At 41.1% G+C, this 27,550-nt stretch overlaps 1 protein-coding gene and 1 non-coding gene across 2 annotated transcripts in view; one reads left to right on the plus strand and one right to left on the minus strand.

The window, feature by feature from the left end:
- ZMAT4 (zinc finger matrin-type 4) overlaps nt 1-27,550 on the plus strand; it is a 269,984-nt gene that overhangs the window by 123,482 nt on the left and 118,952 nt on the right. The window contains exon 4 of the mRNA XM_024131526.1: nt 22,936-23,163. Coding sequence (XP_023987294.1) covers nt 22,936-23,163 — 228 coding nt within the window. The remainder of the gene's footprint in view (nt 1-22,935; nt 23,164-27,550) is intronic.
- On the minus strand, nt 10,719-10,837 carry LOC112066948 (5S ribosomal RNA). Its single transcript, XR_002892985.1, has one exon. It is a non-coding gene; the product is annotated as a 5S ribosomal RNA (ribosomal RNA).

The following is a 27,550-nucleotide window of genomic DNA, read 5'->3' on the forward strand; positions in this document are numbered from 1 at the left end:
CCGCAACGAAGAGTAGCTCCCACTCACCGCAACTAGAGAAAGCCCGCGTGCAGCAACAAAGACCAACGCAGCCAAAAATAAATACATAAAATAAATAAATTTATAAAAAAAAAGAAAAGAAAAGAACTCAACGTCTCTGAAGGATCAAATAAGGAACCAGACACCAGAATGAAGGCCCAGAAGAGAGTTCCAATCTCAGGTATATGGAAGGAGCTGTGTGATCAGGGTGGAAACCCGAAGGGCTAGAAGACTGATGTAAACCTGCTCACAGGAGGCAGGGACTGGCCCTGGAGGCCCCTCACAGGAGCCGAGTCTGTAGGTGAAGCGGAGCACTTCCAGCAGAGCAGGGGAGGATGAGGAGCCAGGTGGTTGGCTCCATTCTGGGCCCCTGTGCCGTCAGCTGTGCTGGATTTTCCCCATGGCTGCCTGGGTGCCCTGTAGCGGTATATGTTCAATGGCTGCAGGTCTGCCATTGGTGGTGCCCCAAGGGCACTGTCACTGCCTGGAGAAGACCAAATAGTGTATCCAAATGTGCCCATTTCCGAATCCCCAGAACCTGTGAGTATGTGTTACATGGCAAGGGGCAACTGAGGTTGCCTATGGAATTAAGTTTTCTGACCTCCAGAATGGTGATATAGTAAAACTGTGTTGCTTTAAACCATTAATTTTGTGGTACTTTGTGACAGCAGCCAGAGGAAACTAACGCGCGTGGGCTAAGTAAATACTTAGCCAAACAGGGCAGTCCTTTATGTGTATTTTACTTATTTCACCTTGGGGAGCCTCAAATTCGACATAGGGAACGCTGACGTGACTGTTTTCAGAGACTTGCCTGAGGGAAGGAGGTATATCTTTGTATCAGGGCCTTACCCGCAAGTATAACTTATTACTTGGCTGTGCAAAACCACTGCTGACTTTGTCCTGTGACATTAAGCAGGTCAGTCAGACCCCACCCTTTACTGGCTGAGGACTTCACCTGCCCGGACTGCCCTTCCCCAATCTGTACAATGGGTCTAATGCTGTTACTCGTATCAAAGGCTTTCCACAATGATTATAGGATCTGATTAATAAATGCGAAGTGCTAATCACAGGGCCACATAGAGCTCAGGAAATGTTTTGCTCCGTTTGCTTAGGAAATGAAGCTGTTTTTATTTACCCTGCTCTGAACTCCGGGCCATATAATTTTGCTCTTGAAGTACTTTATTGTCTTGTCATCCAAGGCTGCTTCCGTTGGGTGAATCTGCTTTAGCAAGAGCACGTCCTGGAGGGAACAGGGCTCCACACTTGTTCTCCCGCATCCTCCCCGGACACCAGCTTGCCTGTCTTCCGTGTTCTTGAAACAGAGAGTGACAGCCAGTGTCACCTGGTGTTCTGTCCCTGCCTGAGGACAAGTACAAGTGCAGATGTAGGGGTCAGGGTACAGGTCACAGGAACCTGGGGAGAAGATGAATCCAAACAGCCAGGGAAATCTGCCAAAGGAGACGTAATCCAGCGTGACTGGGCAGAGAGGGAGGATGACAGGAGCTAACAGGACGAGCAGGAGACCGGATTTGAGCAGAGTGCAAGTCGGAGGATGGGAGAAGTGGGGCTCTGTGCTGTGTGCAGGGAGGGAGCCATTGGTGGCGTTGGCCTGGGACGTCCAGGGTGTGGACTAGCCGAGTCCAGAAATCATAGGAGGAAGAGGCATAGTCAGTGCAGAAGCTTGGGGTGGGGCAGACGTGGGCTGTGAGATGGGGAGAGCAAAGCAGGGTCAGGGTGAGAGAAACTCAGAGGTTAGGAGGAGGGGCTGAGTAAGGGATCCAAGGGCCGTCGGGTGCATTGGATGGGAGCAGGGCAGGGCAAACACAGAGCTGCGGGATTCTGCAAATCTCTTTCTGGCTCTGTGGTCCCACCTGCTCCAGCCTCGTGTGATGCCACAGGACACCAAGCTCGATGGGTAATTGAAGATTCCACTGATGCCATAAGAGGGGCTGCAGGAAGTCCTACTGGCTCTTCGCAACCAGCTCCAGTCCCACTGACTTTCTGGCCAAAGGTAGTTCCTGCTGCATCAAGCATGGGGCCTTGTTGGCCATCAATTCACCCAGCAACTCTGGCATTCTGGGACAGAAAATTCCACTCTAAGGGCTCATAGAAGTAGCTTCTCTACAGAAGCTGGAATTCCCTCATCTGGTACCTGCCTCAAGTGAGTTCATAACTTGGAGGTTTTAGTTCATTATTTTCCTAGCTCAGTTCCTGTCACGCTTGGTCCTGGGAATGTAAAGGTGGGTAAGACACCACTCGCCCTTCTGAGGCTCGCCGTGGAGGAAACGTGGGCCCTTGGCTACAATGAACAACACACCGTGAAGTTCTATGGATACACAGGATCTATGGAAGAACGGTTAGAATCATTGCAGTTGGAGAGATCTGAGAAGAATTTAGGATGAGAGTTGTCCAACTAGGGCCTTAATAACTATATAACCTATGGCGTGGGGTGTTAAGGCGGGCTCTCAGTTTCTTGCAGGAACCCTTTATCTAGCTCAGAGTTTCTAATCTCAGTGGCGCTGACATTTTTAACTGGCTAATTCTTGGTTAGGGGAGGGGTGCTGTCCTGTGCGTTGTACGATGTTTAGCAGCGTCCCTGGCCTCCATCCACTAGATGACAAAAGAGCCCCACTAGACATGTGACAATAGGAAACGTCTCTAGACATTGCCGGATGTTTCCTGGGGGGCAAAGTGGACCCCAGTTGAGAACCGCTGAGTTAGAACAGGTTTAGCAAACTTTGGCCCAAGAACCACATCTGACCTCTTATTGCCCATTCTGTGTGGTTGCAAGCCCCAAATGTTGTTTATGTTTTTAAGCGGTTTAAAAAAAATCAAAAGGAGAATATTTTGTGACACACGGAAAATATAGAAAATTCATGTTTCAGTGTTCCATAAATAAAGTTTGATTGGAACACGACCGTGCTCATTCACCTGCGCTCTGTCTAGGCCGCTTTTGTGCCACGATGGCAGAGTTGAATCCATAGAATCCACAAAGCCTAAAATATTTGCTCCGAGGTCCTTTATGTGGAAGGTTTGCCCACCTCTGATCTAGACAATGAATGATCTCGGGGGGAGAGGCGGCGAGGAGAGAGAGTGGTGGTATTATAGGTGTGTGTGTATAAAATGAAACATTCCCCAGGACCACACACCTTTGAGAAGCTGGGGAGACACCGGATAGGGGTTAGTGGAGAGATCAGGACAGATGGGGGGAAGTTAGAGAGACGAACCTTGGGGAGGTACCTTGAGAATAGAGAATGACGGGGGAGGCCAGTGGCTCCCTCTTGTTGAGAGCAAGGAATTCTCCAGAGAAGCTGCAAGATGTGAGTGACAGCAAATATCTCCACTAGGCCTGAAATTCAAAGACATTTAGAAAACGAAAGAGATGAAATTATAACCAGATTTTATCAAAACCTTCATATGCTTATACCTCCTGATTTTAAATTCTTATTTGAAATCTGAGGTCTGATCTGTATAGTTTCCCAGGGGTGCTGTAACAACTTCTCGTAAACGGGGTGGCTTAAAATGATGGAAATTTATGTTCACAGTTCTGGAGGCTAGAAGTCTGAGATCAAGGTGTGGGCAGGGCCTCGCTCACACTGAGGCTCTGGGGAAAAATCCTTGCTTACCTTCTGGAGGCTCCTGGTGGTCCTTGGCTTTCTGGATCCATCATCCCCATTTCTGCTTCCATTGTCACATGACCTTCCTCCCTGTGCATCCTTTCCTCTTCTCATAAAGATACCAATTGGATCTATGGCTCACCCTAATCCAGTCTGGTCCATCTTAGTCTAAATAATTATATCTGCAAAAATCCTATTTCCAAATGAGTTCCCATTCTGAAATTCTGAGCGGACATGAATTTGAGGGGAGAATACTGTTCAACACAGGATACAACCGCCTTCATTTAACTGAAGTCACTGGCCCCGATATGCTTGCTAGCTAGTGATTTTTCCCCTTTCTTTTTATGACCAACCCATACAAACAAGGTAATTGAAATAAGAATGAGACTGAGTTCTGACTCAAAATCCTAAAGAAAATCCTAAAAGAAAACATCCTTTAACTGTCCTTTAAAAAGTTTTCTTGAAGAAAATGTAAACGATTTAGAAGAAATTTGAAGCTTAGAATAAAAACTTTAAACTGCAGGTGTTTCCCATTGTCTACCATTAATCCAAGTGAGATTTAAGATTACCCATAGTCTGTATGGTTAGGTAGTGTATTTAGGATTAATGGGAAAATTTGTGTTTGTGGCAGAGACATTGCTCATCCAAACACCCTTTGCTTCCTACCTTCCCCAGACTTTCAGTTGGTTGGGAGTAGATGTCTTTTTAGACCGGGCTACAGGATGGAGGAGGGCCATTCAACGTACACTAGACTTTGCAAGAGCACAAAAGAGGCCTTTATTGTGATACTTGGGGACTATTTGTTACTGCAGGAGAGCCTAATCCATCCTGCTTGATACATTGTCCCTGAAAGTTACTGTTTCACGTATACGCTTTTATGAATACATCCATCATTCTTTGCCAGAATGGATACTGAGCACTTTCTTTTATATAATTCTCAGACATCACTGGCTTGACAGGTAATGGCATCACATTTAGCAGTAAACTTTCTTTTCATTTTTTGGCCTGTAAGAGTTTGAAGTTGCTGTAGTGTGTGTATATCTTAACCCTGGAAGATGGATGGAGAACAGTTGTGACGTGCTCCAGAGGCATCCTGGCATTACCTCTGTGTTGATGACTGCACATACAACACTTACTGGCACATAGTAGGCATTTCATAAACACTTGTTAGGTGACTGAAAATTGGAAGCATGAATTAGAATAAGGATAGGCATTTCAATATCTCTAGCTTGGTTTTCAAATTGTTACCTTGGTCATTTAAATTGGAGTTCAGTATGATGATCAAAGGCAGTGGTTTGCCAATTTGACAAGAAGTGGCATGCCTGGCTACTTGGTTGATTTAAAAAAAACGTAATTGGTGAAACGCAGAATAAAGTAGAGGGCAAACATAGGCTCGGAAATCAGACTCAGCTTTAAATTCTGGTTCTATCTGTGTGAATTTTACAAGTGATTTTAAGTTCTCAGTCCTCAATTTCATATTGGTAAGATTATGGTGATACTGAGATTATATAATTATTATAATAAAGGAGGAAGAAGATATATCTAAAATACTTACTATAGTGCCTGCCACATGATTAAGTATTGAATGAATATATGATTGTGTATAAATACATAAGTATACACAAAGACACAATCCTCATTATTTGTGGGATTTTGTATCTGTGAACTCACCCACTCACTAAAATTTATTTTGAACCACAAAATCAGCACTCATGGCATTTCAAGGGCACTCACAGATGTGTGCAAAGTGGTGAAAAATTTGAGTAGCCCCATGTGTATGTTCTCAGCTGAAGGCAACACTCTTATCTTCGAAATTTCAACCCTCATACTGCAAATAAGTGCCTTTTTTGCAATCTATTTCCTGCCAGGTGTTTTGCATTTTTGTGCTTTTCTTTGGAAATTTTGCCACTTAAAATGGCTCCCCGGGACGGCCCTGGAGTGCTGTCTAGTTTTCCTTAGTGCAAAAAGGCTGTGATGTGCCTTACGGGGAAATGTGTGTGTGTTCAGATAAGCTTTGTTCAGGCATGAGCTGTAATGTGTTGGCTTTGAGTTAAATGTTAGTGAATCAAAAATATATATTAAAGAAGGTGTCTTTAAACAGAAGCACACGTAAAACAAGATTCTATATTGACCAGTTGATCAGAATGTGACCACAGGCTCACAGGAACCTAACTCTCTATTTCCCCAAGGAATACTCCGTCAGTGTTTACTTATTCAGTATTCTTGGAGAGTTTATAGGATATAACTACCACGGATAACAAGAGTCAACTGTCTACATGACAAAAGTTACTTTATATTCATTACATTTATAAACTGTAGCTTTCAAAAAGTCTTTTCATCCCTCAACAATGAAGCAAAAATATATCGTATTTTAAAAGATCCTGCCCTGTGGTAAAACTGTAGTTGAGCAGGCTGAATCTAACCTAATGAAATATATTGTTTAACCTAATGATAAAATCAATGATCGTAACTGATAATTGTTAAGAAATTATCTCACCCTGGATTTCCCACCCCCCCCGGAAAAAAAAGATACTATCTCAGAAATATTACCTTCATTGTTTCTCTTAATCTTCGTAATAAATACAAATTATTATTAGGTCCACTTCGTTGATGAAGAAACTGAGGCTCTATAGGGTAAGGTGACTTGCCTGGTGTCACATAGTGAGATATATAAGCAGAACTTGAACCCAGGATTTCTGATTGCATTTTCTAAGGATTTTCCCTTGATCACTAAGTGAGGATAAATAATTCTTCGTAAAATGATCTATAGACATTTGCTTACCTAGCGAACAGCACAGTTCAACCCCCAAGACTCTCACTAAGATGACTGGAAGCAATAAAGCCCCAAAGACAGATATTTATACACCTTCAATCAAGAATGTCTCTCAATTTAAAAAAATGAAGCTCAAAACAAAAAAGAAAAGAATTTCTCATTTGTGGGAACAGAGAAGCACTGTGTGGGAAAAGAAATAGACAAGCAATGATCTTGTCCACTCTGCTCGTCCCGTGTGTGGGTGTATTTATCGTATATTCCCCTTCTGAAATCTTGTTGCTTCTCTCCTTTTTTCCCCTTACTTCCTATTGAAAACGAGACAGACAGAGATTTAGAACTTTTCCATAAATTTCTATGGCTGATACCCAATTGCTTATTTGAGTTCTCTGTTGAATGAATAAAGAAAAGGGTATTCTGGATCTGTTTGAAACTCAAATAAATTCACGTTTTGAATAATATATGCATTTCAGATCCAATCAGTGCCTCATATTTGCATTGAAGATTTTCTCCACCACAGCAGTTCTATCATCCGAATCAGGTTATTTGGTGTGCCTGGCATAACCTGTCTAGATACTTGTTTTAATATATGCAAACAGTAGTTTGTCAAACAGGCAGATCTTCGTAGTGGTGTGTTTTCTTTTAAATTAGGAAAGCTGGCTTGATCCTAAGGCATTGTCCTCAGATCAGTGCACTTGTTTCGATGATGACTTTGGCTTTTCTGATGCTTATAAATGCAAAAGTCATAGATTCATAGAGTTGCAGAACTGGAAGGCTCTTAGCAATTATTATTTCAACCACCTCATTTTCCCGATGAGGACACTGAAGCCTAGAGAGGTGACATTATTTGCTCAAAGTGATAAAACTGGTTGATGGCAAAGAGGCTTCTCTTCTCTTGCAGTGATCTTTCCCTGGTGTCACACTGTCAGGAGAAAACACACAAGTCAGGCCGCTGACTACCCTATAGGGAATCAGGTTTTAAATGAATTAGCATGAGAGGTAAGCCAGATTCTTTTGGTCATGCTTTTGTACAGTGGATCATAAGAGGCTTGGAACAATGATTAGATCAAGGCTACTGTCTTTTTATTTTATATTTGATGACCAATAAAACAATGCATTGGTGATTGGGTAGAATGAAAGATTTCAACAATGAGGCTACCTCCCAGCTGATTTTCACAAATCTTTTTAAATACCACAAGCTCACTTTTCTCCTCTGGGTGATCCAACAGCAGTATAAGATAGTTGATTTCGGTAGCTTTTATGATGCAGTTATACCTTTATTCCAGAAAGTGTTCTTTGACACATTTTTAGGAAGGAATATAGTAGACCAATAAAACAATCAATTTCCTGTGCTTACTCTGAAACTGTCGATAAGAGTCATGGTCAGGACTTGGCATCCACACAGAATGCATTATGATTCAGAAAACTGTGAGTGAGAGATTTTCTGGCAACAACTCTTAAATTCTTGCCTAGAGACAAGAACCCTAAAACCGTCTAGTTTATGAAATCGAGAAGGCACTTGTAAAGTAAGCATTCCACCTAAAACAATTGGTAGTAAATGTCCCAGACTGCATTCTCATCCTCTGAAACATCTATGTATTTTAAACATCAGCCTTAAAAGTCTTGCTTAACACTCAGTTTGGTTTCTTCAATAATCATATGCAGTCAGTGTGGATTACTGGATAATACTTGAGTGCCACAAAGATTCAATTTCTTTATATTTAAAAACTCAATTTACAAGACTTCTGTCCTCTAGCCTTGAAGCTTGGTGAGAAGGCCAGTCTTGGTCATTCTTTGGGGTACCCTCTCCGTCTTCAGGGTCACACAGGGGCCTAGAAGCATGTGGGTACCCCCAAAGTGGTCCCTCAGCCTGTGGGCTCTGCCTACTTTCTGATCACCCAGGAGGCTGCTGGGTGCTGGGCTTCCACAGGTTCAAGGTGAAGACCCAGGACTTCCTCAGAAGTGGGTCTCACTTTCCTCTCTGCCTGTGCAGACTGGCGTATTCCTCCAGGTCACTGACTTTCATTGGTGATTTCATCCCCTCAGTGCCAAGCTAGGCTTTCAAAGAGAAGGCCGTGGTCCCACTGTAGACATTCCCGGGACGTCCTGCCACCTTGGACACACGGGTCTCTATCCATACGTACAATCCTCTTTTTTCCTAGTCCCTAGCCATCCCTTTCCTGACATCAGTCACACGCCTCTGACACTCAGGTCCCTTTGCCCCTTAGCCAGCCCAGAACAAATGCATGGGTTCCTTCTCTCGTGGAGGTGAGGACAACCCCAACTTCAAGGCTCTCGTGTTGGAATGCGATAGAAAAGCACCTTTCCTCTTCATGAAGTGAGTCTACAGGAAAATAGACAGTTTCTCCAGGGGTTATCCTGCATTATGAATTGTCATGTGATCCAGACACCAAGCAAGTTTCCCTGTCCGAAAACAGGTAGATGACATTTCATGCTTTCTTACTGTATGATCAGCCTTCAGAGAAGCTGCTTCTCCTGTGTAGGATTTCCTGCTAAGTGACTCTCTTCACTTGTCTCATGGGCACACACTAGTTTATGGCTTTAATGGAAAATCCATCTAGGTTTTCAAGAGGATGTTGTCTACTGTGAGGGGGGCCGGAGTTGCAGCCACTCTTAGAGTTAGCGATACTGGCTAAAGACACCACCTGGGAGTTCCAAGTGCAGCCCTCAAAACCGAGAGATACAAAGGTCTTTGGAAGCCAGGAGCCCTCGGTCACTGGAAGGCATGAAGGCCACTCTGTCCCACCTGCTGGAATCAGTTTCCCGGGCAGCAGGAGTCTGGGGTTAAAGGCCTCCTCGCAAATTCTCACTGTAATTACATCTCGATTAGTGCAAAGTGCTAATCATGACATCTTCATTTTGCTTTTCAGTCAATAGATCGGATGAAATATTAATACTTGAATTTTCATTTTCAGATGGTAGAACTAATAGATCAAGAATGCGGATAGGCAAGGGAGGTGAAAACTAACTCTGGCAATGTTTTCCTTGGTTTTTCCTAATACCAAGGGGAGGGGATTTTTAGTCAAAATAATGCAGAAAGAAAGATGTCCATATTATCTGTTTAACCCTGATGATTTAATAGTCAAGAATTTTGCTTTTCGGGAAACAAAATGTTATGTTTCCTCCAGAGACTAGTTATACCTAGAAATTCACAGAATCCGGACTTAGCGTCTTATCTATCTGTTTCCAGTAAGGTTCCATTTCATTCCCAGTCCCAGTATCTGGTGTGAGTTACACACTCTTCCCCTCCACCACTGGGTGTTAATAACGCTCACACTCTGTAAACCTCCCTCAGGTCCCCATCCCAGGGCCAGGAAGCCTGCTTCACGTCAGGCATGAAGTCCCTTAAGCTCCCTGTCTTCCAAAGGCCTACTGTTCCAGACTCAATCTGTTTCCCTCTTTGAGCAGCTTTGGAAAACAGCTGGCCGTTGGTCCAAATGCCCTAGTCCTCTGTGAGTCTCAAGATTTGTAAGTCTGCAGCCTCCTTTCTTCTGGTTCAGCCATTCCAAATCCTTTAATCATCACTGACGCACCGTTCTCCCGTGAGCCATCTCTCTGGCTCTTGTGTATCATTCTACAACGTGTGCCGTTTACTTTGGTAAGCAGACACTTACAACAAGCTGCCTGAACGTTTCATTACCACTGCGTCAGCGTATTCTCACCCAGCACTACCCTTGCTCAGGCTCACCGCGTTCCCGGTCTTTGCTGGGCCAGCCTCTGGGCCCACTTTTGGCAGGGCTAAAATCAGCGCGGCAGGGAGCTCAGCTCTGTGCTCTGTGACCAGCTAGAGGGGTGGGATAGGGAGGGTGGGAGGGAGACGCAAGAGGGAAGGGATAGGGGGGTATGTGTATGCATAGAGCTGATTCGCTTTGTTGTACAGCAGCAACTAACACACCATTGTAAAGCAATTATATTCCAATAAACATGTAAAAAATAATAATAATAAAGTCAGTGTGGGACAGTGGAAAAACATGGAGCTGGAGTTAGGAGATCTGAGTTCCAGTCATGGTTTCCTCTGTGGCCGGGATGCTTGGGAACTAACATTCACCCGGCAGGTACTTTGAATCCTCACAGCAATGATATGAGGTTGCACAATTAGCCCCATTTTATTGTCTAATTAGAAACCCCACCCTGAGTTGTGGTTGGATTTCATTTAAAAACTGTGTTAGTTTTTTTATTCCCATTGTCTCTTTTGATTTTTTTTGTTTTTGTTTTTAAGAAATCTTCTGGAGCATTAATGCAACATAATAAAATAGTTCTAAATTTTTTAAATTTATGTTTTACTTTTTTAAAGCCTACTGCAGCCGGTATTCCCAGGTGGTCTCCCATCCAAGTACTAACCAGGCCCGACCCTGCTTAGCTTCCGAGATCAGACGAGATCGGGCGCATTCAGGGTGGTATGGCCATAGACCTAAAACAATTTTAGTATTTATTAAATAAGAAAGCTGTCAATTGGAATAAGGAGGGGAAAAGGAAGTTTATTTAAAAACTAACATCTGCGGGAAAACAGCCAAAAAGGTCTAGGGCCTGTTACACCTTCCTTCTGACAGGAGGGGGTTGGAAACGTGCTCTGGGAGACCTCGTGCTAACACCGCAAGACTCTGCCTAGGCTCCAAGTTCTAAATTCTACACGTCATTGTACAAGATGCCACTTGAAATTAAAGATGTTTCCATCCCAAGAGGGCTGCAGTGGTGCTGTACGTCTCATGGGGAAGACAGTGCCGGTTATAGACGAATGGATGAGACAAGGAATCACAGATGCTTGGTAAGGTCCAGGTGAATGTGGGGTCCAAGCCAGATGGTGTTCCTTCAGTCCCGTGGTTCCCAGCCCTGGCCGCACCCTAGAAGCGCCTTGCAAAAGTACTCATCCCTGAGCCAAGGGATCCTGATTTCATTGGTCTGGGTTGTGGCCTGGAGTCCATAAGTATTCACCTCCTCCCAGGGGATTCTAACCCTTAGCCAGGGATGGGAACCACTGAATCCTAATTCAGTGCTTTCCAAATTTCATTTGCGTATGAGTCCTCTGAGGCTCTCATAAATGTAGGTTCTCATCCAGTGCTCCAGGACTGGACCTGAGATTTGCATCTCCAGTTAACTGCCAGGCGATGCTGATGTTCTTGGTCCTTGGAGCACACTCAGAGTAGCAAGTTTTAAGAGGCTTCACACTCCTTGGCTGTTAATGGCACTCTCGTCCTAAAAATTCTTCAGCTGAGAGCTTTTCTGTTCTCTCTTACGCACTCCCTTCTGGCTGTGTGTGCCTGGCAATGCACTGAGCAATGTATGGTCAAAACCGTAGTTAAAGGAATGATTATGGATGATACATCGAAACAATTCAGGCTCTGAGTAGCCTTCTGTTTCCACAGGAACTGTATTGCCTAATGATTGTCTAGCATTTATCTTCAAAGTCTTATCTAGCCTAAAACCTCTTCCTTATGTACAGTCATCCTCTACCCAGCAACCTCACTGCTCAAGATCAGAAGCAGTGGTGTAAGGCCATGGTCCTTAAACTCTTTGGGGCTGGAGAACCTTCTTGCTTTAGCTTTTAATATTCTGGATTCTCTTGATCCAGGTATTAGGGGGGGCAGCTCGCATGATGGGGCCGGGTAACCCCATCTGTGTCACAGTCTGACCTCTGGAAGTTCTTGGGTTGCTTTGAGGTTTATTGCGGGAGTCCAGCTCCTGCAGGTCCAGGAATACCCGAGGGATGGACAGCGTCGGCGAGGGGAGGTTAAATAAATCAATAACACTGTGTATGTGCAAGCATGGTCTCATATTTTATTTTCTCACAGTCAGATGTATATACCCTAAGTGATTACATCATCAGGTGCTTAGCTAAAACCTCAGAAAATATTCATAATAGATTGTACCTAATATTTCTATATGTACTTTTGAAATAATTCTAAAGGTTCTCAAAACATCATTGTTTTTTCTTGGAGTAGATTCAATCGATACTAATAACAAAGCCAAGCTAATATGTAACAAGCCATTAAAAGAAACTATGAAGGAGAAAGTTTCCTAAACTTTCTTATGTGTCCCAGAGGTCCGCATGGATTTCCAGGTTGTTTGTTTTTTCTCCCACCAGCCAGGGGCTGTTGTTAAAAAGTCCCAATTCTTAGGTTTTGGTTTGGGAGGGGGAAGAGGATGTTTTACACGGTTAAGCTTGGGAGGGGGGCCAAATCCCCCATAGACTTTTTCAAGGCAGAAGCACAAAATTACTAAACAGATCAGAAGAGATGTGGTCAGCTTCCTGGGCGCAGTACTGCCCTGCAGCGCTGTCTTGGTGTTGTTCCGTGACCCTGTCGTGGCACAGAGGCTCCAGGTTGGCTTCCAACAGTTTATAGAGCTGACTACCAAGAGCACCAAATCTTAAGACTTAGCAGTTTCTAAGTGGCAGTTAATACAAAATACTTTATTTCTAGATTATTTGGATTAACCAAATAGATACATGCAAGATATATGCAGAGCTAATATCCATAGTTTTAAATACGAAGTAGAGGCAATTTTCATAACTTGCAAACTCTGGGTTATTGAGGTCAATGTTACTTTTAGGGATGTGGGCTTAAGGTAACTCAAAGCTGAGGCTGAATGGAGAAGCCTGGAGATCGCTTTGGGGCCGTGGGGGATGCTGCCTAGGGGTAAAGAAGAAAAGTGTAGGTGCACGTGTTCTACTCAGGGGGCAGTATCAGCGCTAACTTCCCTAAAATTACTTCTAAAGTTTCAGCTTCCCTCCAGCCCAGGCCAAAAGGCCACCCTCTTTCTCTGTCTTCCTCCAAACTTAGCTTGCACTTCATCTCTGCTGTGCTTCTGGCACTGATCACTTTTCTCATCTTTGAATCCTCTGTAAATATTCATAGGCTATAAGAAACGATCCAGGAAGCTGGCTCCCTGGTTGAATAGCTGATGCCGCTGGATAAGTAAATCATTCCCATCCCTGAGCATGGCGTATGGATTAGGTGACGCTGGAAAACGATGGCAGAATGAAAAGAGCAGGAGTTAGTATCCGTTCCCCGGGGTCAGCTCATCGGCCCTCCCTCGCCCTCTAACACTACTGGCTGTGGTCTGGGTGATGCTCTCCTGCTCACCACTCTAAGGATGGCACCTGCTGGGGGCAGGCATGGGGGTGGCAGTGTGTCGAGTCTCTCTCCAGGAAGCTGACTTTCTGCCTCTCATCTGAGATTTGTGAGGAGAGGCACTTCGAGCAGTGCCCAGTTAGCAGGTCATTAATTCTTGCTCAAGCAAGAAGCAAAGTATACAGTAGGATGTCATAACTCTTTGTGTCCAAACAACTTAATGAGTATTTATGTCCTAATGACTTAGCAGCCGTGCGCAAAAATAATTGCACGTGCATTGAAAGAAGTCTTAATTTTGTACTTTATCCTTAAACAACCACACTGACTAATGGATGCGTTTGCCTGTTGGGCACTGCATAACTTCTCAAATCTTTGAATTAGACTGGACTTTGTCAACTTCATTTCCGGTTCCTCATTGATTGGTTGGATGGATTGGAGGTACACAGCAGCCTCTGGAAGTCCAGCTTCAAGGGAATATGAGCTCACTGAAAGGACTGTAGCATCTCATGCTGAAACTGTGAATTACCTGGAGATAGTGGTTCCCACGGGGTCTGATGGATTCACTATGCTTTCTCAGGATTTTAAAAGGTCGTATGGACTCTTCTGTGTGTTCACTGCATCATCCAGGGCACCTCTGCACAGAGTTTGAGAACAGAGGTGATAACCGAAGACTTTGAGACTGAACTCAAGAGGGAATAAAGCACCTTAACTGAATAGTGTTTGAAAACCGAATGCCGTGAGTGTATTGTACCCACAACGCAGCAGGGCTTTTTTTAACAGTAAAGGGAAATTGTTTGATGTCACCAGTGTGTTTTACCCGAACCCTCGCATTTTGAAAAGTACTGTCACTTCTTTTTTTTTTTTTTTTCCGGTACGCGGGCCTCTCACTGCTGTGGCCTCTCCCGTTGCGGAGCACAGGCTCCGGACGCGCAGGCTCAGCGGCCATGGCTCACGGGCCCAGCCGCTCTGCGGCATGTGGGATCCTCCGGGACCGGGGCACGAGCCCGTGTCCCCTGCATCGGCAGGCGGACTCCCAACCACTGCGCCACCAAGGAAGCCCAAGGGCTTTTTAAGATCAGTCTGGACAGAGAGGATGCTATCACATCATCTTAGCAGAATGTCCTAAGGTAAAACCATGATTCCTTCTCTTACATAGATAGCTTGATGGAGAAAAAACTAGTCCCCTTATTCCACAAGCCTTGATTTAACACGCACTGGTTCTGGGCACCTGGGATACGTCAGCGGACAAAATTGATAAAGGTTCTGTCCTCCTGAAACTTACATTCTGTCCTCCTGTTTCCAATGCGTAAAAGAATGTGGAGTACCACAGCCTTAGGATTCTTTTGTCAAACAACATGAGAAAGTTATAAAAGGGCTTTTATCTTCTCTGAAGTTCTATTTAATGGCTTATTCTCAAAGATTAAGATTCTGCAGAAAACAGGTGTACTTAAGATATTTAGAACCTAATCAGTAACTGAACCAGAGGGAATTATTCTATATTAATGAAAATCAGTAATCTATGAATAGGATATTAATGAAGACTGATGATCTATGAATGCAGTGTAGGTGAGGAAGCAATTCTCACTAATAGGCTTAGACTGTTTTTTTTTTGCGGCAGGCGGACGCGCAACCACTGCGCCACCAGGGAAGCCCCAAGGCTTAGACTGTTGATACAAAATTGAATTGGAATGATGGTTCTGGTAAGTCACCCTCATCTTTGTTTATTCTCAGAAAGTGTTTAATGGTACATACTTTGGAACTTGGGATATTTGATAGTGTCCTTTAATTTCCTTCCTGGCATCGAAGAAATAGCACCTGGATTTTTCTATCTTGCAGCTTCAGTAGCAGTATTCACTTCCAAACATATCAGATGAGAAGGAAGAGAGATGCTTCCTTTTATCTAAATCATTAGAGCCATTTCAGGGTCGGCCGTGGTGGGAAAGGAGTTGCCCCATATCTTTTGGGGAAATAGGAGAAGCTGGAGCTTTTATATGATATTCTGACGGAGTCAGCTTTCTCCCAACCTATCCCACCCCCATCAAAAATAAATTAATAAATAAATCAGTGCAAAGAAAATCTTGTGAGATTTAATCTGAGACCTCGTTGTGGCACCAAAAGTCCCTTAAGCAGTGTTTTCTAGACTTTGCACTAAAAGAAGTTCTCATGAAATGTGACCTCTATGTAAGATGAAAAACAGAAATGTTTTTCCCCTGCATCAAGGGTTGTATGAGCATAAACCACATCACTCATCATCCACAACTTAAAAATAACCACTGCTAAGATTTTTATTTATAACCTTCTAGCCTTTATATATAGTTTTTTATGTCTATGTGTATAATTTAATAAGTAATTTAGTTTACATCCCACAAGTAACCTCCATCTTTTAATTTATATTATATCCTGAATGTTTCTCCAGGTCACTAAATTTCAGAGTATAGAGATCCACAGTTTATTTAATTCATCCCCACTTATGAACATCTAACTTGTTTTTAATCCTATGAAGTAAGTTTAATGAAACGATCAAAGATTTTAAATTTAGCTATCACAAGCCATTTATTAAAACATGAAAATCCCCCGAGTTGATATTAACGAAATTTACTCGTTCTTTCCTTCATTTATTCATCACATGTTCATTGAGCGTTTATCATCTACACAAGAGGCACTCTCCTCTGTGAGAAGTACAGAGCAAGTCTACGTTTTGAGATCTAACTTTGCACAGTTTGCTTGGAGGTGAGGCATTTATCTGCAGAAGAGGCTGGACTGTGTGGAGGCTGAGGTGTCAATGTGTAGTGACAGCCGCTCCTCAGCCAGGCACTAAGTGGTCCAGTCACACTGAAGTGTCAACTGCATTTGCAAGAAAAACAGTGATGACTCGCCGAAAAATTCCTCCTGTCTTTAATTTGATTTAGGATAGGAAGAAAAAAAAGAAAGGCAGTTTATCATAGGGACTGGAAATCAGAAAAATTATTTTAGAGAACATGCATATTTCCAAAGAATCCCTACTGAGAACAGATGCTGAAACCTAGGAAGTGTGTCCTGACTCTGGTTAATTTGCTTGTTTATTTGGCCTGTTGCTCCCTTGCCATCACTGGGAACTGGCTGACATTGAAATATGGTGCTGGGCCTCAAGTCAGAAGGTCTGGTCTTTGCTATTTCCTTTGCTGTGTATTAATTAGGGGCCCTACGCTGGTTGATTTCTCTCCCTGAGCTTTACGCTGCCCCATTGGTCAAACTGAATTTGGGGCAACTCAAATTTTTAAAAATACATGGAACAGATGTAATAGAATAAACTGCATGATATCAGAAAAATTGAAAGTATAAGTAACGTAGATAAGAACCCTTAGGTGAGAAAAACACATGCTTTTTTTGAATGTATTATGGACTTTTATTTTTTTAATGTTTTATTTTTATACAATTTTTAAAGTTTAGTTTCCATTTAGTTATTACAAAATATTGGCTATTTTCCCCGTGTTGTATAATACATGCTTGAGCCTGTCTTACATCCAATAGTTTGTAACTCCCACACCCTCCTCCCCATATTGCACCTCCCCCCTCCCCACTGGGAACCACTAGTTTGCTCTCTATATCTGTGAGTCTGCTTCTTTTTTGTTATATTCACTAGTTTGTTTTATTTTTTAGGTTCCACATATAAGTGATATCATACGGTATTTGTCTTTCTCTGTCTGACTCATTTCACTTAGTATAATGCCCTCCCAGTCTCTCCATGTTGCTGCAAATGACAAAATTCTGTTCTTTTTTGATGGCTGAGTAGTATTCCACTGTGTGTGTGTGTGTGTGTGTGTGTGTGTGTGTGTGTGTGTAGACACACACATATATACATGTATATATGTATGTATACCACATCTTGTTTATCTGTTCATCTGTTGATGGACACTTAAGTTGCTTCCATATCTTGTCAACTGTAAATAATGCTGCTATGAACATTGGGATACATGTATCTTTTTGAATTAGTAGAAAACCGCTCATTTTAAAATGAGTCCATTTACGGGATTATTTTGAAAGCCCCCAGATCCTTTATAAGAATGAATGAAAGATGGGGAGAGAAAAGGAGGAACAAAGAAGAAAGGAGAGAGAGAGAGAGAGAGAGAGTGAGAGTGTAGGAGATAGAAGATGTTATTGAAAGTCTCACTGGTGGAGGTGTGAGAGTTGAAGGGCTCCCTGTGACTGTGGACTGGAAGGCAGACAGGCAAGTGAGAACACCATTTCCTCGAGGTTTTGGTACCCCCTTCTCTGGCAAAGGACACCCATTTGGTGACCTAACAAGTAAACCTTTGAGATCTATCAGTGGATCCTGTCTGCTTGGTTGAAAGAGAACCTGCTCTGGTCTCCTGAACAGTTATTTCCAAACTTTTTCCTATTTCTTTTCTCCAGTGGGATGTTAAATCAGGTCTGATCCCAGAGGTTAGGGTGACCAACTCATCCCAGTTTGCCCAGAGCTTTCCCTGTTTTAACACTGAAAATCTCATGTCCTGGGAACCCTCTTGGTCCCAGGCACACTGGGATCGTCGGTACCCTGTCAAAAGCTGCAGTGAGGATTTGAATGCTATATTCAGTGAATCAGAGTAAATGGTTTCCTGTTTGAAAGTAAAGTTTCCAGAATGAGATGCATAATTTGTACTCTCTGAAGTGTATAAAGATAACCTTGTGGAAACCAGAGGCATCAGAGATTTGCCGAAGGTCACACAGTTCAGGGTTGGTAGAGTCCAACCCAACCTTGATTTTCAATTTTGATTCAAAGCTATTTCCATTCCCTTTATACGACTACCTTTGTTTGCCTTTATAGGAAATATAAACTGGGTTTTAATTGGTGAAGACAGTTGGAAACAGAGGCATAGGAAAAATTAAACTTTGGTCCTGCACCAGGATAGTAGGATTATTAAAGAGGAAAAGCTACCATGCAAATGCAGCATCAAACTGCTTTCTTATGTGCAAGATAAGATTATCTTATCTGATGAATATTCTATAGTGTATTGCTCCTGCCAGAATATGATGTATAAGGTATCAATTGATGAAATCAACCCTGAAATGTTTTTTAGGGCCCAGTTTAGAGAAAAGTGAATTATGCTTCAAGAGTCAACATTCATTCAGACTGCAAATGTTTGATATGTTTTCCATTTCTATCAAAACAATAGATAGCTATAAATCCTCAGAAATTGATAAGGACGCAGGAAACTTTGGAAGAAAGGTTCAATTTCCTTCAGAAAAGTAAACAGAAGTCCTTTCATGTCAACTGCATATTTGTAGCTTTTATTAGCATTTCTCAGTCATAGCAGAACGACTCTGGGTGGCTGCCAGGATGGTACAGCCCCAGTTTGAGTTTTATCATCACATGGCGATGTATTATTGAATTTGGCAATGAGGTTTTTAAGAGACTTCTTGTTTCTCTAAGTCCCTATAGAAATAATACCATTTGGTTTCATCCAAAGTAGCTAAAAACTTCCCTATCTGATGAAATCTCTGCGTAGGTAGGAAAAGGCTTTCTAGATATTGTGACAATTCATTTCCTGAATTAAAATGTCATTTAGCAAGTACTTATTTGTATATCGGTTATTTATTTTTTGTTGAGGTACGGTTGGTTTACAATATTGTGTCAGTTTTGGCTGTACAGTATAATGATGCAGTATTTTTGCAGATTATATTCCATTTTAGGTTATTACAACATATTCGGTATAATTCCCTGTGCTGTACTTGTCTATTACTGTTGCTTATCTACTTTATGTGTAGTAATTTGTATCTGTTAATCCCATACCCTTAATTTGTCCTTCCACCCCTTTTTGGTAATGACAAGTTTGTTTTCTATGTCTGTGAGTCAGTTTCTGTTTTGTATAAACATTCATTTGTACTATTTTTAGATTCCACATATAAGTGATATATAGTATTTGTTGTTCTCTGTCTGACTTACTTCACTAAGTATGATATACTCTTCATTAAGTATAATAGGTCTTTCCATGTTGCTGCCAATGACAATATTTCATTCTTTCTGTGGCTTTATATATATATAAAATATACACGTGTGTGTGTTTATATGTGTGTATGTGTGTGTATATATATATATATATATTGAGTTGTATTCATGTCTTGACTATTGTAAATAATGCTGCTGTGAACACAGGGGTACATGTATCTATTTGATGTAGTGAGTTTTGTTTTCTCTGGATATACACCCAGAGTGGAATTGCTGGATCATATAGCAGCTCTATTTTTAGTTTTTTAAGGAAATCCATATGTTTTCCATAGTGGCTACACAAATTTACATTCCACCAACAGTGTACGAGCTTCCCTTTTCTCCAACATTTGTTGATGAAGGCCATTCTGACAGGTGTGAGGTGATACCTCATTCTGGTTTTGATTTGCGTTTCTCTAATAATCAGTGACGTTGAGCATCTTTTCATGTGCCTGTTGGCCATCTGTATCTCTTCTCTGGAAAAATATCTATTTAAGTCTTCTGCCCATTTTTTGATTGGGCTTTTTTTTTTTTTTGATGTTGAGTTGTATCAGCTGTTTGTATATTTGGGATAATCACTCCTTATTGGTCGCATCATTTGCAAATATTTTCTCCCATCCCATAGGTTGTCTTTTCATTTTTTTGATGGTTTCCTTTGCAGTGCAAAACTTTTAATTAGGTACCCTTTGTTTATTTTTGCTTTTATTTCTTCTGCTTTGGGAGACTGATCCAAGAAAATATTGCTACAACTTATGTCAAAGAGTGTTTCACCTATGTTCTTTTCTAGGAGTTGTTTGGTTTCATGTCTTACATTTAGGTCTTTAAACCATTTTGAGTGCATTTTTACATATGGTGTGAGTGAATATTCTAATTTTCATTGTTTTACATATAGCTGTCCAGCTTTCCCAGCACTACGTGCTGAAGAGACTGTCTTTTCTCCGTGTATATTCTTGCCTTCTGTGTCATAGATTAATTGACCGTAGGTGTGTGGGTTTATTTCTGGTCTCTGTATTCTGTTCCACTGATCTTCATGTCTGTTTTTGTTCTAATACCATGCAGGTTTTTTTTTTTTTTTTTTTTTTTTTTTTTTTGCGGTACGCGGGCCTCTCACTGTTGTGGCCTTCCTGTTGCGGAGCACAGGCTCCAGACGTGCAGGCTCAGCAGACATGGCTCACGGGCCCAGCTGCTCCACGGCATGTGGGAGGGATCCTCCCGGACTGGAGCACGAACCCGCGTCCCCTGCATCGGCAGGAGGACTCTCAACCACTGCGCCACCAGGGAAGCTCACCATGCAGTTTTGATTACTGTAGCTTTATAGTGTAGTCTGAAGTCTGGGAGGGTTATACCTCCAGCTTTGCTCTTTTTTCTCAGAATTGCTTTGGCAAATTGGGGTCTTTTGTGCTTCCATATAAATTTTACGATTATTTGCTCAAGTTCAGTGAAAAATGTCCTGGGTATTTTGATAGAGATTGCATTAAATATGTAGATTGTTTTCAGCAATATGGCCATTTTAATAATATTGATTCTTCTAAGCCAAAAACATGGGATATCTTTCCATTTCTTTAAATCGTCTTCGACTTCTTTCATTAATGTCTTATAGTTTTCAGCATATTGGTCTTTCACTTCCTTGGTTAAGTTTATTCCCAAGTATTTTTTTGATGTGATTTTAATTTTTTTTTTTTACTTTTCTTTTTGATATTTCATTATTGGTGTACAGAAATGCAACAGATTTCTGTATATTAATTTTGTATCCTGCAACCTTGCTGAATTCATTTATTAGTTCTAATAGTTTTGGGGTGGAAACTTTAGGGTTCTCTATATAGAGTATCATGTCATCTGCAAACAGTGACAGTTTTACCTCTTCCCTTACAATTTGGATACCTTCTATTTCTTTTTCTTGTCTAATTGCTGTGTCTAGGACTTCCAATACCATGTTAAATAGAAGCAGTGAGAGTGGGCATCCTTGTCTTGCTCCAGATTTTAGTGGGAAGGCTTTCAGCTTTTCACCATGGAGTATTGTGTTGGCTGTGGGTATATCAGTTATTTAATCTAAAAATAAAATCCACATAAAAGTTATTTGAAAGCTTAGTGAGTTGATCATATGGTTCATTAATTTGTTATTGAGGTTCCAGATCTCAGCTTTTCCTTGGAGTAACCCTAATTTTCATAGTCTTGCCAGCTGCACTCCACATCACAGAGGCAAAGAAAAAACAGAAGGCATTGCTATATTGCATGATGACTAATGGGCCATGTGAGAATTTAAATTTGTTTTCTTCTCCAAAAGATTTGGAGCAGAATTTTTTTCTAAAATTAAATTAAGTCCCATATAAAATACAAAGATAACTGAGGTCTAGAAAAAAATCCCTTGGCTTATTAAGAAGTATGAAAAGAGTTCTTAGGGGTATTGAAAGGAATATTGGTTTTGGAAATTAAGGATTTGCTTGGAGTCCTGCCTTTACCATAACTAGTTACCTTACCTTCAGTAAAACTTTGGCATCTCTGAAGTCCATCATCAGAGAAACAGGGTAATAATCCAACTCATAGTTATTGAAAAGATGAAAGCAACTTGTATGTTGTAATGCATTAAAAAAGTTATTTTTGTTTTCTCTTAGTAAACTCTTCCAAGTTAAATTCTCTTTTTTTTCCTGGACCCAAAATAACTGTAAGCTCACAATGAAATGTGTTAATAGCTGAGGCTGTGAAAAGTTATTTTTGTTTTCTCTTAGTAAACTCTTCCAAGTTAAATTCTTTTTTTCCTGGACCCAAAATAACTGTAAGCTCACAATGAAATGTGTTAATAGCTGAGGCTGTGCAATCTCAAAATAGTGATAGTATGTCTTTTTCATTTAGATAAACAACATCTGCTCTATAGTGTTTGTCTTTTGGTCTTTTACAAAAATATTGTATTTTTCAATGTCAATTTTAGCAGGTATGGGTTGAAAATAACCTCTCACAGTAAACAGAAATAACTGACAATAAAATTAGCATGATTTCATCAGTTAGTACAATCCATGCAACTGACAGATCAGCTTCTATCACTTTGGCAGATCCTTTACTTACTAGTTATTTCCATCTATAGCACACAAATGTTTAATTCATTCATTCAGAATCTTTCAAGTCGTGATTGTTCAATGGTTACTTCAAGTTTTGGCTTTGATTAATAAATCACTCCCTTACCTCTGAGATTTTATTTTTAAAAACCTTTCTTTCCTCCTAAAGGATGGTCTCCTGACCTATCAGATGGAACCATAACAAATTGCAAACTTTAATCGCAATAAGTTAGGAATTTTTAATTGTAGCCCAACTTCAAAAACAAAGGCTGGCAAAGATCATTTTTTCTGATCTCAGTAAATTCTTGGATTTTTGAGCCCTAGAATGAACGGGAGACCCTTTCATCTTCAGCTGTTGAGGACACGTGCACTCAGGAAGGGACTAATGTGGCTTGTGGTTCTCTCTGGTTGTTTTTCTCCCCAGCAACGCCTCTGAGCTCACTTAAACCTCCGAGGGTGGACACTGCTCCAGTGGTCTCATCTCCCTATCAAAGAAGAGATTCAGACAGATACTGTGGGCTCTGTGCAGCCTGGTTTAACAATCCTCTGATGGCCCAGCAGCATTATGATGGCAAGAAACACAAAAAGAATGCAGCAAGAGTTGCTTTGTTAGAACAGCTTGGGACAACTCTGGATACGGGGGAATTAAGAGGTAAGAGAAACTCTTCTGATTTCTGCCACAGAACTGGGCTTTCAGAGAAAGGACTGTGTTTTCATAAACTGGGATGATTCTTCCCATTGCTTTGCTTACTAAGGACAATTCTAGGATCCTCCAAAAGGAATAGAAGAAAAAGGAAATGAACAGAAAACTTATTTTTGCCATCTCCTTTCTTTCAAAGTATTTGTGAGTACCATATTTTTATTGACTATGTTTCAGATCAAAACCACCCGTTCATGAACCAGAGTTTTTCCTTCTGCTTTATCTTTAAACACCTTCTGGAATGAATGCTTTTTGTACATGAGCAGTACAAGAGCAGATGCAAAAAAGGCCAAATGGTGTTATCTTAATTTTAAACTTTTGTGCTTGTGTGAATTCAGCCAAAACAAAGCAACACATTGGCTCCATTTCATGGATTAAATTAAGCCCAAGGCCTTTTCACGGGCATATCTAGAAAGCTGAGGTAAGACAGTGCTGTGGACCACTATAGAATCAATACCTGGCTCCCCCCATACCCCATCTGATATGTATTTTCTCGGTTGATGGAAACCATGGAGCATTTGAAGTTCATGTGAGGTTTTACAGAAGTTGCTGAGTGGAGACTTGGAAGTCATAGGGTGAGGATCAGTCCTATGGATTCCTGAGGAAGCCACATGCCCTTCTGTGGAACCTAATAGAATATTTCGTCATCAACAACCATTTAAGCATTTTTGATCACCTAAACAGTTTTGATCAACTGATGTTGGCAGTGTAGAAGTAGAAATGCATTTTCTCAGAAAAATAATTCTGCAAAGGGTGCTCTACTATACCTCAGATATTTTATGGTTTAGATATACTTTTAGGAGTTGGCCAGGAGATCATCCATCATAATAGTTGTAATAACAAAATTTACAAGTCAGTTCTGAGAATGCAAGCCGGGTTTGAGCTGGGTTCGGTATGTAGAGCCTGCAATTCTTATTACCCTTACCAGGCTATGAGCCTCCAAGGGAAAATAACCTGGTATAATTCTAGACCAAATAAATGGGACAGAAGATCTTGCTGTGTGACCTGAGAGGAGGGACAGGTCACTTCTGATTATGTCGGTTGGGGAAGACGTCACCAAAGAAAAGGACTGGAGTTGGAACTAGAAAGGTGGGTGGTCTTTTAGCAGGTGAGAAGGCATCCCATGTGAGCAGAATCATACATGTTTAGGCAAAAGAGAGGAAAACATAAGCTGTCGCTGGCGAATAAACAGATTATCATGGAAGAATCCTATCATACAGCATAGATTTAAGACTGCAGGTCCATTAGGATATCTATGGAGCTTGATGAGAGGCTGATTTTTCCAAGATAATGATTAAAAACAGCAAATGAGAGCAAAGAGCAAAACCAGTATTTTTGTGTAGGTTTTCTAGCTATAGAGAAACAATGTGGAGCTTAATATTTCAGTATGTTGGATAATCATTGTTGCAGATGCTTCGAATTGTTGGTACTATTGCTGTCTGCTGGGGCATTTCTTGTGTTCACAGTCTGTCTTGTTACAAATACAGGAGGCGTATTTTTTAGCTGAGGGCCTCCCCATGTCTCGCTGTTCCTGGCAGATAACAAGTCTGCTCAGCGACTCCTTCACGGCAGGCACTGAAGGAGAAAAATAAGGCTTTATTTATGTTTTGTGCCAGATATTATGACTTGTAGAATTATTCCTAGAGCACATTCTTCTTGTCTGTTTTGAATTATCGGTGCTGCATCTTTTATATACAACCACGTCTTAATGACTTGGGAGTCTGAATTCTGTAACATTTGAGTGGTTTGTCTTTTATCCCGAAGACAAAAAAGGCTGCTCTTGGACTTGATAACTCAATGTGATTCTGACTCAGTAGCACATGAAACGCGATTAGCATTGAACACAGCGTCCTTGAAACCGACCTTTTCACCCACCCCAGGTGACATCTTGATGTATACGTATTCTGGCATTAAATATTGCAGAAGTTTAGGGAATAAAGCAATGATGATAACCTAGCATGTTTTAAAACACACGTGTTTGCGCGCGCACATACACACACACACAGCCTCCTATTTCTGGAACACTTCTAGTGCATGGTCGATCAATTAATAAAGGCAAAAATGCTAACCAGTAAATACAGGCATATCCATAACTTTTAAAAAACTGGTGTCAAACAGCTGGAGGATGGCAGTGTCACAGGCTTCCTTTCCTTCTTAGCACTTCTCAGTTTTTTATTTTTTTATTTTATTTTTTTGGCCGTGCTTAGTTCCCCGACCAGGGATCGAACCTGTGCGCCCTGCAGTGGAAGCATGGAGTCTTAACCACTGGACCGCCAGGGAAGTCCCAGCACTTCTCAGTTTTTTAAACACTACATCATTTACCGGTTTATTATGGTTTTCCTGATTTCTCCCTACTCACCCTATAGACTGGTAGCAACTTGAAAGCAGGAATCTATGTCTGCTTTGCCCACTGATGCGTTCAAAAACACCTAGAACAGTGACAGACACAGAGTAGGTACTCAATAAAATTGCTGAATGAATGAATAAACAGAGAAAGCAGAATTTTAAAATCACCTACACTCCTGCATTTTTTAACATGGCAATCCTTTTCATTTCCAAAAGGATCCTGATTGAATAATTTTTACAAGAAATTATTTATTATTTTTTCTTCTAATTTAAAAAGATGATGTATATTTTATATATTGTGAAAGGCAGAGATATTAAGTGTTATATAGTTCACTGAGTGTAACCCACACTCCTACCAAGATCCATAACTTTTCCAGCATGACGTCATTCCCACGTGCCCCATCCCAATCAATCCTAACTTCCCATTCCAGGAAAACACTTTTCTTATTTTTTTCACCAAAATTTAGTTTTGCCTGTTCTAAAATTTCATATAATTGGCACAGAAATATGTATTTTTCTGTGTCTAGTTTCTCATATTGTTTTTGAAATGTATCCATTTGTTGCATAAAAAGCAGGGTACCCCTTGCTCTTTATCACTGAGTGGTTTTCTTCTAGACAGAAATCCCAAAATATGTCTAGCCGTTCTCCTCTTGACTTTTTTTGGTGCTATTTTGAATAAGACTTTCATGAACATTCTTTTTGTTGTTGTTGTTGACAGGTGTTTTTACTTCTCTTGTTAAATACTTCAGAGTAGAATTGCTTGGTCATAGTCATAAGTTGGGTGTATTTTTAACTGAAGAAGAAACTGCCAAAATGTTTTCCAAAGTAGCTGCATTATTTTGCACACCCTAAAGCAACATATATGAATTCCATATCCTTACCAACATTTGTTTTTATCAGTCTTTCAAATATTAGTCATTCTAGTGGGTGTAAGAGAGTATTTCATTATGGCTTTAATTTGTGTTTCATGTTGACTAATTATGTCAAACACTTTAAAATGTTGGTCATTTGTGTATCTTCCTTTGTGAAATGTCTGTTCATGTCTTTTGACTATTTAAAAAAATGGGCTGTCTGCCTCTTTATTTAATTTTTTTAACATCTTTATTGGAGTATAATTGCTTTACAATGGTGTGTTAGTTTCTGCTTTATAACAAAGTGAATCAGCTATACGTATACATATATCCCCATATCTCCTCCCTCTTGCGTCTCCCTCCCACCCTCCCTATCCCACCCCTCTAGGTGGTCACAAAGCACCAAGCTGATCTCCCTGTCCTATGTGGCTGCTTCCCTCTAGCTATCTATTTTACATTAGGGAGTGTATATATGTCCATGCCACTCTCTAACTTCGTCCCAGCTTACCCTTCCCCTTCCTGGTATCCTCAAGTCCATTCTCTACATCTGCATCTTTATTCCTGTCCTGCCCCTAGGATTTTCAGAACCATTTCTTTTTTTTTTTTTTTTTTAGATTCCATATATATGTGTTAGCATACGGTATTTGTTTTTCTCTTTCTGACTTACTTCACTCTGTATGACAGACTCTAGGTCCATCGACCTCACTACAAATAACTCAATTTCATTTCTTTTTACGGCTGAGTAATATTCCATTGTATATATGTGCCACATCTTCTTTATCCATTCATCTGTTGATGGACATTTACGTTGTTTCCATGTCCTGGCTGTTGTAAATAGAGCTGCAGTGAACGTTGTGGTACATGACTCTTTTTGAATTATGGTTTTCTCAGGGTATATGCCTAGTAGTGGGATTGCTGGGTTATAGTTCCATTTTTAGTTTTTCAAGGAACCTCTATACTGTTCTCCACAGTGGCTGTATCAGTTTACATTCCCACCAACAGTGCAAGAGGGTTCCTTTTTCTCCACACCCTCCCCAGCATTTATTGTTTGTAGATTTTTTGATAATGGCCATTCTGACTGGTGTGAGGTGATACCTCATTGTAGTTTTGATTTGCATTTCTCTAATGATTAGTGATGTTGA

This window comes from Physeter macrocephalus, chromosome 20, assembly GCF_002837175.3.
Source record: "Physeter macrocephalus isolate SW-GA chromosome 20, ASM283717v5, whole genome shotgun sequence".
In the NCBI taxonomy this organism is placed as follows: domain Eukaryota; kingdom Metazoa; phylum Chordata; class Mammalia; order Artiodactyla; family Physeteridae; genus Physeter; species Physeter macrocephalus.